Here is a 13,746-nt window from a genome sequence, read left to right as displayed (position 1 = left end):
GGGAGGGCTCCTCCAACTGTGGGCTTGTGGATGAGCCAGGGCTGCTATTCATTCTCTTTTGGGTCAAAGAATTTATTCCCCTGAAGAAGCCATGACTATGGCGAAACATGTCTGGATTCTCTTGACCAACAACTTAAACTGAATGGATTGAATTTTTATCTATGTATTCTGGTATCTTTTGTAGAAATATCTGGTATTACACAGAATATTTTATTGTTTTTTCAATAAAGCTTTGTTGTATTTATAAAAATCTTTCTATGTAAAATATTTAAAACTTTTGAGACATTGGTCATTCTATGATATAATTCTATATCCAAACTGGCATTGTAATAATCCCACTTTCCCTATATCCACACTCTTTATACGCAAATAAATTATTTTCAAAAAATGCACAACACATTACCATAAATTCATAAAGTGAATAAAATAGCTGCTGCTGCTGTGCAGATAATTAAAACAAACAATATAGTGCAAAATCGTAAACTGTAATGCTAATTCTCATAAGCAAGCATTGTAACAATGGTTGTGTTAGAAGGCTATGCCCTTTACTTAATCTGTGTATTTGAGGGCATTTTCAGCTGCTTTTCCACTGGATAACTTGGCAGAATTGCATTGTCAGTTTAGCAGCATCACCTGTCCTACTGACTTGACTGCATTAAAGACCTGGATGTAGTGAATGGAATGCAAGATCTCTCTTCATTGACTGGACGTGGTAAATGCTGTCGGGTTTTATCTTTCTGCAGCTGCTTCTTTTACACAGACTGATTTCCTTTTTGTTATTCCAGGTGGTTCTAAAAGAGGTTCTTCAGCTTCTAGAGCAGGGGTCTCAAACTGGTGGCCCTCCAGCTGTTGCGAAACTACAAGTCCCATGAGGCATTGCAAGGCTGGCAGTTACAAGCCTGACTCCCACAAGCAGAGGCATGATGGGACTTGTAGTTTTGCAACAGCTGGAGGGCCGCCAGTTTGAGACCCCTGTTCTAGAGCAACTACTTTTAAGCAGAATAGATATGTTGCTATACAGGCTTATGGACTGTGAAATGAGTGTCTCTTTTTCCAATAATGTTCAACCCACTAGGGCAGTGAGTGTTTCATAGCCTTTTTTGTCACAACGTCTGTCACAGATCTCTAAACTGTGACCTGGTCTTCTGTACAAATGTTCTCGAAGGTCTACAATGTCGATGTAGCTGCCTCTGCAGATGTTTTCTTAGTCAACACATTATGCAAGCAGCAAATTAATGCACATAGCTTCATTTTTTATTTTATTGGAATGGTTAGCCTGGGTTTGGATGTGCCTAGGTTTCGTACTAGAAAGCTGTGTCCCTTAATGGGCAGTAGACATATTCGGGTTTTTACTAGCCCTAAAATCTTTCTCATACGTTCACTGACTGACGCAGCTCCTCTCTTAGACCATTGGGTTGTTACGCCACCTTCAGGAGAGAACTAGGCATAGCATGTTAAGATGTAATATAAAAACTAGAACTTTTTAGTTCTGTCCAAGGGGTGGTCCCTTAGGTAACAACCCTACAGCCTGCATTGCAGCTTCAGTTTTTTTCTGCCTAGTGAAGAAGGACCTAGGAACCCTGTGGGCCCATCGGTCCGTGGATTTTTTGTAGAAGCTTTGCTTTTTGCACATGATTAAATATCCTGTGATCTGCTATCAACAGCCGGCTGGGACTGCGCTGGCTGGCTGTGCCCTGGATGTGTGTAGGTCTCTCCCTGGAGGTGTCTGGAGGCTGTGTCTGTTGATCGCTGTATCGCTGTTTCACCGCCATTTATCTGCCTGTTTTTTTCACTGTCCCTCATGGTTTACAGTGCTTGGCGGCCATCTTTGGTGGGGCAAGGAGCAGCATGCTCTCTGCCCATTTTCCTGTAGTTCGGCGGCCATTTTCCCTGTGATTATGTCCTGTATACTGGACGCTTGGTGGCCATTTTCTTGAAGCCTGAACACTTTTTTGGTCAGTTTCAGCACCAGTCAGAGCAGCTCTGCACAGCGGTGTGGTCTTCTATGCATCTGGGAGATGACACAGGCACTGCTAGCTGGACAGCGCAGAACCAGTCAGGGTGGTGAGTCCTGCGGGACCTATTCTATGTATATGTGTATTTCTGTTTATACATGTAATACCATACATTTTTACCTATTTAGTGGAGCTCAGTCTTTGACCACTGCGTGACCTATTTTATCCTCTTTTTTTTATTAATAAACATTTACAATATTAGTCTACTTTTCTACATTTCAATGTTATTTATATTACACAGGTTAAACTTTGCTGGTAAAAAGCCCCGCTCTGGGGACACCATTTTCTTTTTTTGTTTATAACATACCAGGGGTGATCAGCGCCCTCTGACCCCAATTTTGGGGGTGTTACCGTTCTTTCTGTCTAGTCCTGCGGGAAAGAGCCCCTCATCCAGCAGCAGTTAGGAGGGTGGGACCTTCACTGTCCTAAGTCCCCAACAGGTGGCAGACAGGGTAGGGTCAGCATGGCTTCAGAAACTGGTGTTTTTTTTTTCACCCGAAATCCAGGCAATTGCAGCCGGTTCGCCTGCAGACAGTGCAGTGCCTCTGGATGCTTTGTCGACGGTCCTGAGTTTGTTCGTATCCAAGATGGAGGCGGTGCATGGGCACAAAGGTCGTAAGAAATGGCCTCTGCCGTCCCCGTCCCCCCGTCCTCCAGGGAGAGCTCTGATGCAGACTCCGGCCTTCCTGAGGCTGGTTGGTGGCCCCTGTTCTGTGTTTTCAGATGACGCTGACCAGGACCGATCGGACAGCGAGGATGAGTCCCTGTCCGGGTCTGTGCACGACAAAGCGCTTGTTGGAGCACTTATCACAGCTGTGCGTGATACCCTGAAGATTCAGGAGCCAGCAGATCCAACTGCTGATGTAGCAGTCCCTTTTAGGTCCTGTAAGCCAGCCCGTTCACCTAAGATGTTCCCGTATCTGACTTATTTTGAAAAGTTAATTTACAAGGAATGGGGTTGACCACAACGGACCTTTTTGGTACCCAAATAAATGGCGGTGCGTTACCCCTTTGAGGAGAGCCAAAAAGTGGTCGGCTTCTCCGGTCGTGGACCCCCCAATATTGAGTTTAAACAATGTAACCACAATCCTGGTAGAGGGGACTCCTGCTTTTAAGGACTCCACGGACAGTTAGGCCAAGGCAGTGGCTCGTTCCTTGTTTACGGTTGTGCGGTCAACTATGCAACCAGTACTGGCATCCGCACTTGTGTCTCAGACACTAACCAAGTGGGCAAAACTTTTGCACTGCGAATTGGGAGAGAAACAGGCTTCTCCTGTCTGCGTGGAACTAGCAGACCAACTAGTGCAAGACCTGAAGTACATTTGTGACATGGTCCTGGATACTCTCCCTGTTGTTCAGGGCTTCAGTGTCAGCAGTGGTGCTGAGGCGCCTGATTTGGCTAAAATGCTGGTCTGCTGACCAGGCATCCAAAAAAGCCCTGACGGATCTTCCCTTCCTTTGCGACTGGCTCTTTGGAGCCTCATTAGATGACATTATTTAAAATGCCACAGGTGGTAAGCGTACACTACTCCCACAGGCCAGGAAGGCAAAGGAGGCACGCTGTAGGGAAGGGCCATCATTCTCTGCTCACAAACGGCTTTTTCGTCTGCCCGGGGGTTCGACCAAGGACAAAAGCGTTCCTGGAACCGCAAGCCTAACAAGCCTGCGAGCAAAAGTGCTACCGCATGAAGGTTTGCCCCCCGCCCGTAACGTGGGTGGGGGTCGCCTTCGGGAGTTTGCAGCCCGGTGGGCCTCTTGGCTCTCTGACCAATGGGTCTGCGATCTAATTTCCTCAGGCTACAAGATAGAGTTCCTCGCTTGGCCGCAAAACAGATTCTTCCCCTCCAGCATACCCGTACTCCCGGTTCGCTAGGAGGCCCTATTGGGGGCGGTAAGGGACCTGCTGAGTCGCAGGGTGATATTACCTGTTCCGGAATTGGAATGTTTCCATGGGTTCTACTCAAACCTGTTTGTAGTCCCCAAAAAGGAAGGGGTACGTCCAATATTGGACCTGAAAGCCCTCAATTACTTTGTGAAAGTACAGAGGTTCAGAATGGAATCGGTTCGCTCAGTAGTCTCTGCACTTCATCAAGGGGACTCCCTGACGTCTTTGGACATCCAGGATGCGTACCTGCACATATCCATATGTCTTCGGCATCAGAGGTTTCTGCGATTTGCAGTTGGGGAAGCCCACTACCAGTTTGTGGCTCTCCCCTTTGGTTTGGCATCAGCCCCCTGAGTCTTTACCAAGGTATTGGCTCCTGTTTTGGCGTTGCTGCAGCAACGCGGGATAGCGATTGTAGGATACCTAGACGATCGCCTCCTGAGAGCATCTTCCGCCTCAGAGTTAGAGGAGGATGTGGCGTTCACCATGCAGTCCCTGCAGGAATTTGGGTGGCTTTTGAACCTTAAAAAGTTGGTGATTGTACCGACTCAGCGTTTGGAGTACCTAGGCTTACTGCTGGACTCCATGGAAGCGAGAGTGTTTTTCCCTTCAGACAAGCTGCAGACGCTCAGAGCCGCGGTAAAACTGTTAAACCGCAGGTGGTCATCGCTACACTTCTGCATGCGAGTCCTGGGACTCATTGTGGCATCCTTCGAGGCAGTACCGTATGCCCAGTTTCACGCCAGAGTCCTGCAGAAGGAGATTTTGACAAAATGGGACAAATCTCCATTGTCCCTGGATCGACAGATTCAGATGAGCCAGTTAGTCATAGACTCCCTGCTCTGGTGGCTGAGGTCCCTGGCACTTCAGTCTGGGAAGTCGTTCCTACCTCTGAAATGGACAGTGATCACAACGGACGCCAGCCTAACCAGCTGGGGTGGAGTAATGGGAGTTCAATCGACCCAGGGCCTCTGGTCAGTGGAGGAATCCAAGTTGCCGATAAATCTGCTCGAGCTGAGAGAGATCAGGCTATGCCTCTCCACATGGTCGATAAGACTTCCATTGTGCCCGATCAGGATCCAGTCAGACAACGCCACGGCGGTGGCATACGTCAATCACCAAGGAGGAACAAGAAGCTCGGCCGACGCACAGGAGGTCGCTCACATTCTTCAGTGGGCAGAGTGACATGTACCTGCCCTGTCGGTCATTTGCATCCCGGGAGTGGAGAACTGGCAGGCGGACTACCTAAGATGCCAGATGCTGGACCCAGGAGAGTGGACGTTGCATCCGGAGGTGCCTGCGATGGGGCACACCAGACGTGGATCTTCTGGCCTCCCATTTCAATCGGAAGGTGCCGAGATTCGTGTCAAGGATAAGAGATCCTCGGGCAGCCGCGTCAGCTGCGCTGGTGGCTCCATGGGATCAGTACCGGCTGATCTATGCCTTTCCTCCCCTGAAACCGTTACCACGTCTGCCCCGCAGAGTGGAGGCCGAGGGGATCCCAGTAATACTGATTGCCCCAGATTGGCCCCAGCATCCTTGCTACGCAGACCTAGTGCGCCTGGTGGCAGACGCCCCATGGCGACTGCCATTACGGGGGGTCCTTCTGTCTCAAGGTCCAATTCTCCATCCTGCTTTACCTTCGCTGGTTTTAATGGCATGGCTATTGAGAGCCAGGTGTTGAGGAACCAGGGGCTTTCGGACTCGGTGATTCCAACTATGCTGAGAGCACAGAAATCATCTTTTCGGAAGATATATCATCGTACCTGGAAGGCCTACATCTCCATGTGTGAGGAGAAAGGATAACCATTAAGGGACAAATATCAGCTTTGGTTGTCTTTTTTTTTTTTTTTTTTTTTTTCAGCGACGCCTGGCGTCTCAATCTCTAATGAGCACCTTTGTTCAAGGGGTCCGACATGTAGTTCCTCCGGTCGGTACGTCCACCGTTACCCCCGTGGGATCTGAACCTCGTGTTATCGGCGCTTCAAAAACCGCCATTTGAAAATATCAGAGAGATCCCTCAGAAAGTGGTCTTTCTAGTGGCCATACTTCGGCCAGGAAGGTTTCGGAACTGGCGGCCTTGTCTTGCAAGTCGCCCTATCTGGTTATCCACAAGGATAAGGTGATGTTGCGTCCTCAACCTTCTTTTCTGCTGAAGGAGGTGGCCCTTCATTCCCTGGATGGGGTTCAGGCTCTGAGGGTGTATTTGTCTGCTACGGCTCCCTTTCGGAAGTCAGACTCTGAAAGTCAGTTTGTTTCGGTGGCTGGTCTGAAAAAAGACATGGCGGTCTCGGCCACCATTTCCAGGTGGATCAGGCAGATTGTAGTACAGGCCTATGCCTTGAAGGGGCAGGTGCCCCCCTTTCCGGTCACAGCCCACTCCACAAAGGCAATCGGAACATCTTGGGCCTTCCAACATCAAGCGTCTGTCGCTCAAGTGTGTAAAGCGGCGACTTGGTCGTCTGTTCACACCTTTACAAAATTCTACAAGGTAGATGTCAGTGCATTGGCTGATGCCTGTTTTGGCTGCAAAGTTTTGCAGGCGGCCGTATAATTGCAATTACACTTTTACATTTTTCCAGTTTTTTTGGTAAAAACACAGTACCTAAAGTAAATGCACTGTTGCATTTGTTACCGCAGTTCTGCAGGTGGTTTGGAGGTAGTGATTCCCAGATGAGGAGCACTCTGTTTTTTGTGGGTAAAGTTTTTGGTTTGCCACATACTGTTGTTTGTGGGTAAAGTTCTATACTAGTTCCCACTTGCCATGGTGGGTGAAGTTTTTTATGCTGTTTTCCCACCCCTTGTTTTGGCACTGCTTGGGGACATCCCAATAGTCTGAGAGGAGCTGTGTCAGTCAGTAAACGTAAAAAAATAGGATTTTTTGTACTCACTGTAAAATCCTTTTCTCTGTAGTTCACGACTGACACAGCACCCGCCCCTCCTATTTTTCTCTGTTATACTGCTTGTTGACGTACCAAAGCTGCAATGCAGGCTGTGGGGTTGTTACCTAAGGGAACGCCCCTTGGGTGGAACTAGAAAGTTCTAGTTTTTGTCTGAGGGTCATAGAGATACTGTGTGTATGTATATATAGATAGACTTTTTTTCTCTCTTAATATTATTATTTTATATAAAATGTACACAACAGCTTATATCCTTTTTTAAATGGTAAGGGCACTGATGGGTTAACTGGTTATAACTTCCTCTCAGGCCCTGCCCTTTCAGCTCCAGTTACACCACCCACATTGGCCGTCGGGTCTGGCTTTCAACACTCTGGAGTCTGTTTTGTTTTGCGGCGTTTATGGTCGGCACCTTTCCCTGGATTTCCACAGTCCAACACAGTGATCCATCAATGCCTGACCCAGCCCCACAGCCAGCGTGGTAACATTGCAACCATACATTTATGAATTAGATGCTGTTTTTAATCTTCTTCAATCTTATTTGAATTTATTTGCTATCCAGTTCATTTGAGAGTACATGTGGTTTATTACAGCCACCATGCATCGTTTCTCAGTCCAACTTCTGAGCGTGGTCAGCTGTATTTGTCTTGGGATCATAGGCCATATTCCTCCTCCTCCAAACATGGCGAGTTAAGTTGATGCCAAAAAGCTAGATTTTGGTCTCATCTGACCACAACACTTTCACCCAGTTCTCCTCTGAATCATTCAGATGTTAATTCGCAAATTTCAGACGGGCTGTACATGTGCTTTCTTGAGCAGGGGGACCTTGCGGGCACTGCAGGATTTCAGTCCTTCACAGCGTAGTATGTTACCAATTGTTTTCTTGGTGACTATGGTCCCAGCTGCCTTGAGATCATTGGCAAGATGTAATTCTGGGCTGATTCCTCACCGTTCTCGTGATCCTTGAAACTTCGAGAGGTGAGTTCATGCATGGAGCCCTAGACCAACAGAGACTGACAGATATTTTGTGTTTCTTCCATTTGCGATAATCCACCAACTGTTGTCACCCTTTCGCCAAGCTGCTTGGCGATGGTCTTGTAGCCCATTCCAGCCTCGTGTAGGTCTACTGCAATCTTGTCCCTGACATCCATGGACAGCCCTTGGCCATGGTGGTAAGATTTGAATATGATTGCTTCTGTGAACAGGTGTCTTTTCTACAGGTAACAAGCTGAGATTAGAAGCACTCCCTTTAAGAGAGTGCTCCTAATCTCAGCTCATTGCCCTGTATAGAATACACCTGGGAGCCAGAAATCTTGCTAATTGATAGGGGAGCAAATACTTATTTCACGTATTAAATTGCAAATCGGTTTATTTCTTTTTTGAAATGCGTTTTTCTGGATATTTTTGTTATTTTTGTCTCTCACTGTTAAAATAAACCTACCATTTAAAATTATAGACCAGATTGTTTCTTTGTCAGTGAGTAAACGTACAAAATCAGCAGGGGCTCAAATACTTTTTTCCCTCACTGTATTCCTGTTCTGGTGGCAGCTCAAAATGTTTTGGCTTTTCTCTTGCTTTCACTCCCAGAGGCATTGGTGATGAGGGCAAATAGAGAAAGTTGAATCTCCCTAATGGAAATGCAAACCTCAATAAAAACCTGTCAGTGCTTCTAACCTCTCACCAATCTATCCACATCTGGGGAAAAAGTTTTGCTTGAAGTTATGCTTTAGGAGGAATATTTACTTTAATGGTATTGCAATTGTTAATGTTGGCATTTACAGGTATTTTTTTCCCCCCCCCCTACAGGTGTTTTTTATCAATTTCCCTACCGGACTACTGTGTGGAGAAATCAGAAAAGCGCATGTGGAATTTGTGAATGTGAGCAAGTGCCCACTGACAGGGCTCAGGGTTGTGTCTAAGAGGCCTGAGTTCTTTACATTTGGAAGCAATACAGAAGCACTGACACCACTAAGTCCTGCAGCCTCAGTGAACTGCAGTGCCTATAAAACTGTTGTTACAGACTCTACCTCTGGGTGCTCTGTGTTGACATCCTCTATTAATCCAGTGGACTTTGGTTTTGCTAGTGGGAAACAGCCGGGGGTTGTAGAAATTCCACTCACAGACTCTGTTTTAGCTCCTGGTGCATCAGTACAGCTCCCGCTGTGGTTAAGAGGACCTGATCAAGAAGGAGTTCATGAGATAAATTTCTTGTTCTACTATGAAAGCACAGAAAAACAATCAAAAATGCGGTAGGTTCCAGATTCCCTAAGTAATCAGCCATATTGTGTTACCCATTTGATTCCTTAAAAAAAGGCTAAACTAGCTGCAATTAGTGAATTGGTGCCAGCATGCACGTTTATGCATCTTGTGTGAGGTCCTCCATACGCAGGGCATCTATTTTGTAAACCTCCTCAAGCTATTTTCAGATCCTGCTGCTGCTTAAAAGCCAGCCATTGACAGATTGAAATTCGGCTGGTTTAGTAGGACATGGCTGATTTTCGATCCATCTATGGGCAGGTTGGTTGTAGTGAAGTCTATCTATTGACTTTACTACAACCAGCCTGTCAGGCAGGTTTTTTTTTTGTATAGGCACCAGCAGTGATCATTGTATTGACCTCATGGTTGAAGATTGAAAATTGCTTGATCTATGGCCAGCCTAACACTTGTAAAGTAGTTACATGTTAACTTTATTTTATCTCATACGGTTAGGCTTCATTCACACCTAAAGTGTACTGCAGCGTCAACTGCTGCACCAGAGTTTTTTTTCTTTTTTGTTTTTGTTTTGTTTTTTACATTTTTGTGTGTTTTTATGCTGTGTTTCTGGAACAGCATAATTCATTCAATCGCTCCAAAAACTCATCAAAGCAGCTCATGTACCAATTTTTGGCATAGAGCCAGGTGCATTTTTCATTTCAATTAGTGTGTTTTTTCGCTCGACAATCGGGCAAAATTGCACCGCATTTGGGGTGCCATTACGAAATATGCGTCCAAATGCGTCCGTTGTTTTGCTGCCAATTCCAGTGCGCTCAGGTGTGAATGGAGCCTTAAGTCTGCCGCATACACATATTTTCTGTACATGTGTCTTAATTCATTTTGAAATCTCGACATTTTACATTTAATACTTCTCTGAAATAAATGTAAAAAAGTATTTTTTTTTTCCATAGAGCTATTGAGGTTGATTTACTAAAGTTGGAATGTGCAAAATCTGGTGCAGCTCTGCATAAAAATGAATCAGCTTCCAGGTTTTTATGTCAAAGCCTAAAGAGGAAGCAAACTTCCTCTGCTGACATTTACCTATAGGTAAGCCTATAATAAGAATTACCTATAGGTATTGTAAATATACACTATTGCATATATAGGAGATATTTACATTGCAGCCAGTAGGTGAAGCGCTTTGGAGGTAACCTGTAAAAAAAATTTAAAGCATCGCCTATGGAGGTTTTTAAGTACCAAAGTTTTGTGCCATTCCACTAACGTGTGCAATTTTAAAGAATGATATATTAGGTATCTATTTACTTGGCATAACATCATCTTTCACATTATACTAAAAGAATTAGGCTAACTTTAATGCTTTGTTTTTTATTCATGAAACAATTTTTGTTCCCCAAAAAAAGCGTTTTAAAAATTGCAGCACAAATGTCATGTGACATAAAAAGTTGCAACGACCACCGTTTGGGGGTTTTGAGTAATTTTCTAGAAAAAAAAATTATGATTTTTACAGACGTTCCAGAATTTACCTGGATGCGAAGTGGTTGAAAGGGAATCTAAATACATTTAACTTCCCTACCTTTTAACCGCTTCAGCCCCGGAAGATTTTACCCCCTTCCCGACCAGAGCACTTTTTGCGATTTGGCACTGCGTCACTTTAACTGACAATTGCGCGGTCGTGCGATGTGGCTACCAAACAAAATGTCCTCTTTTTTTACCCACAAATAGAGCTTTCTTTTGGTGGTATTAGGTCACCCCTGCGTTTTTTTTTTTTGCGCTATAAACAAAAAAAGAGCGACAATTTAAAAAAAAAAAACACATTATTTTTTACATTTTGCTATAATATGCCCCAAAAATATATTAAAAAAAATGTTTTTTCCTCAGTTTAGGCCGATAAGTACTTCTACATATTTTTGGTAAAATTCGCAATACGTGTTTGATTGGTTTGCGCAAAAGTTATAGCGTTTAAAAAATAGGGGATAATTTTATGGCATTTTTATAAATTTTTTTTTTTTTTTTTACTAGTAATGGCGGCGATCAATGATTTTTATCGTGACTGCGACATGGCGGACACATTGGACATTTGACACATTTTTGGGACCATTGTCATACAGCAATCTGTGCTATACAAATGCATGGATTTCTGTGTAAATGACACTGGCAGTGAAGGGGTTAACTATTAGGTGGCAGTGTAGGGGTTAAGTGTGTCCTGGGGAGTAATTCTAACTGGGGGGCATGGCTAGGTGTGACACCTCACTGATCTCTGCTCCCAATCACAGGGAGCAGAGATCAGTGACACTGTCACAAGGCAGAACGGGGAGATTCTTGTTTACATTCGCATCTCCCCGTGAGTTGATCGCGGGTATCCCCGCGGCGATAGTCTGTGAGGCCCGTGACCCGACTCACGGGGGTCCCGGGCAGCGCGCACGCGATGGCATGGTGGCAAATTTAAAAGGACCGGTAAGCCCAGCCGTGCCATTCTGCCAACGTACATCGGCGTGTGCCGGTTGGGAAATGGCGAATGACTCGAATTAAATAATGCAACTTTAAATAGAGGCTGCTCAAATCGGTCAAAAAACAAACCATGGGTGGCCCAGCTGGCACCACCTGTCGAAACAAAAGTTGAATAAAATCAGAGATGCTGGGTGGAAAATTGTCAGCTGAACAGTGACTGAATCCTTTTAGAGTGGAAGTAAACCCATCGATTTAAACAGTTAAAAAAAAAAAAAAAAGGCATGCCGGGAATGCTAACTGCACATTGGCTGTGCGCTCAGCCAAACTATCAAACCATCCAATGGCTGGTGTCATAACGAATCATATGTGCAGCACCATAGCAGTTGAAGATTAAACAGAGGCAAAGATGGCAGCTTCCTTGGCTGAAAACGATAGGGGAGTTTACTTCCACTTTAAATTTGCCCAGATTAGCATGGATGAGGAAATCGATTGATTTCTCTCACTCAGCCCCATGTGTGTGGCTAGCTTTACCTGAGTTGTTTTTCTAAAAAGGTGCACTGTTTAACCACTAGAGATCCGCGCTATAGCCGAATGATGGCTACAGCGCGGGCCTGCTTTGCCGGGACCACGTCTATTGACGTCGTCCCGTGCACGAGCGGCCTGCGCGCCCCCTGAGATCATGGATCCGAGCAAGGGGTCGATCCCGACCCCTTACCACGTGATCAGCTGTCAGCCAATGACAGCTGATCATGTGACAAAACAGAGCCGGTAATCAGCTATTTTTCCTCCTCGCGCTGACAGAAAAAAAAACCCGATCACTGGCGGCCGTGATCGGGACATCAGTCCCGATCATGCCCAAATTATCAGTGCCCACCTGCCCCCTGCCAGTACCAGCCAGTTATTAATAAAAGTGCCACCCATCAGTGCCCCTAGTGCCATACATCAGTACCCACAATGCCACCTATCAGTGCCCACAATCTTCCTCAACAGTGCTGCACCTCAGTGCCACATATCCGTGCCCATCAGTGTCATCTACCAGTGCCCATCAGTGCCACCCATCAGTGCCCATCAGTCCCATCTATCAGTGGTACCTATCAGTGCCACCCATCCATGCCCATCTTATCTGTGCCCATCAGTGCCGCCTTATCTGTGCCCATCAGTACTGCCTTATCTGTGCCTATTAGTGTCGCCTTAACTGTGCCTATCAGTGCCTATCAGTGCCCACCTCATCAGCGCATTTCAATGAAGGAGAAAAATGACCTGTTTGCAAAATGTTATAACAAACCATTAAACATGATTTTTTTTTTTTGCATCTTTTTTTGTTTAGCAAAAAATAAAACTCCCAGCTGTAATTAAATACCACCAATAGAAAGCTCTATTTGTGGGAAAAAAAATGATAAAAATTTAATTTGGGTACACAGTGTTGTATGGCCGCGCAATTGTCATTCAAAGTGCATCAGCGCTGAAAGCTGAAAATTGGTCTGGGCAGGAGGGAGGTTTAAGTGCCCAGTAAGCAAGTGGTTAAAGGCTTGCGGGCTATTTTGTACAACTCCTGAACCCTCTGTTCCACTAATTCCACTAATGTTTTTCTCAGTAGACGATATATTAGGTTTTTATTCCTTGTGTTGTGAGCGTATTGGGTGAATTCCACTCATTCACTTGCCATAGCAACCTGGAAAATGAGTCTGGGTCACCAGCTATTAGCATATTTCTTCAAAGTTGTCATTTAGGAGTGGGGAGAGCAGCCTTGTGGCATTTACCACTTCCATGGACAGCTTTGCATTATGGCTATACCTTATTAAAGCCCACAGTACAGGGAGTCCTCTGTTTTTTAAGAATACAGTCACACAGCTCATGTTTCTGGCCATGCAATGGGGCAGACTTGGTAAAAATAGAGCATGTTCACTTGGCAAAATAAAACTTTGCTTTGTGAATCAAAGCAAAAATTAGCTTTGCAAAGTGAGTATGCTCGAGTGTTTTACTAAATCAGCCTCATTGGTTTGCAAACTGGAGTGGAACTTAGCCTTCACAGCTGTTATGTACTGTACATCATCGGAAGTATGAGCAGCCTGAGTGTATTCATGTCACTTGGTGTTATAGAGGGCAGGCAGCAATGTAATGCAAAGCTGTGCTGGTAGAAAATATGGAAGTCAGACTTTGCTTAATGACAGCTCCTGTCTACTTCCAAAGTTACACTATCTTTAGATGCATGGTACAAATGCTACCAAAATGTAAATGGCAAAGGAACAGTATCAATGTAGTCTTACAAGCTATGATGAAGCAAAAA

The 13,746-nt window shown here is 45.2% G+C and overlaps 1 protein-coding gene across 2 annotated transcripts in view; it reads left to right on the top strand.

Moving 5' to 3' along the window:
• The window catches only part of TRAPPC8 (trafficking protein particle complex subunit 8), a 128,988-nt gene that overhangs the window by 93,546 nt on the left and 21,696 nt on the right, over positions 1–13,746 (top strand). For both annotated transcript variants that reach the window (XM_077492613.1, XM_077492614.1), the window contains one exon: positions 8,604–9,046. In XM_077492613.1, coding sequence (XP_077348739.1) covers positions 8,604–9,046 — 443 coding nt within the window. The remainder of the gene's footprint in view (positions 1–8,603; positions 9,047–13,746) is intronic.

Source organism: Lithobates pipiens, unplaced genomic scaffold (assembly GCF_037356315.1).
Source record: "Lithobates pipiens isolate NorthernLeopardFrog02 unplaced genomic scaffold, aLitPip1_a1.2 Scaffold_19, whole genome shotgun sequence".
Lineage (NCBI taxonomy): Eukaryota > Metazoa > Chordata > Amphibia > Anura > Ranidae > Lithobates > Lithobates pipiens.
This window is presented reverse-complemented; position numbering and strand designations above follow the sequence as displayed.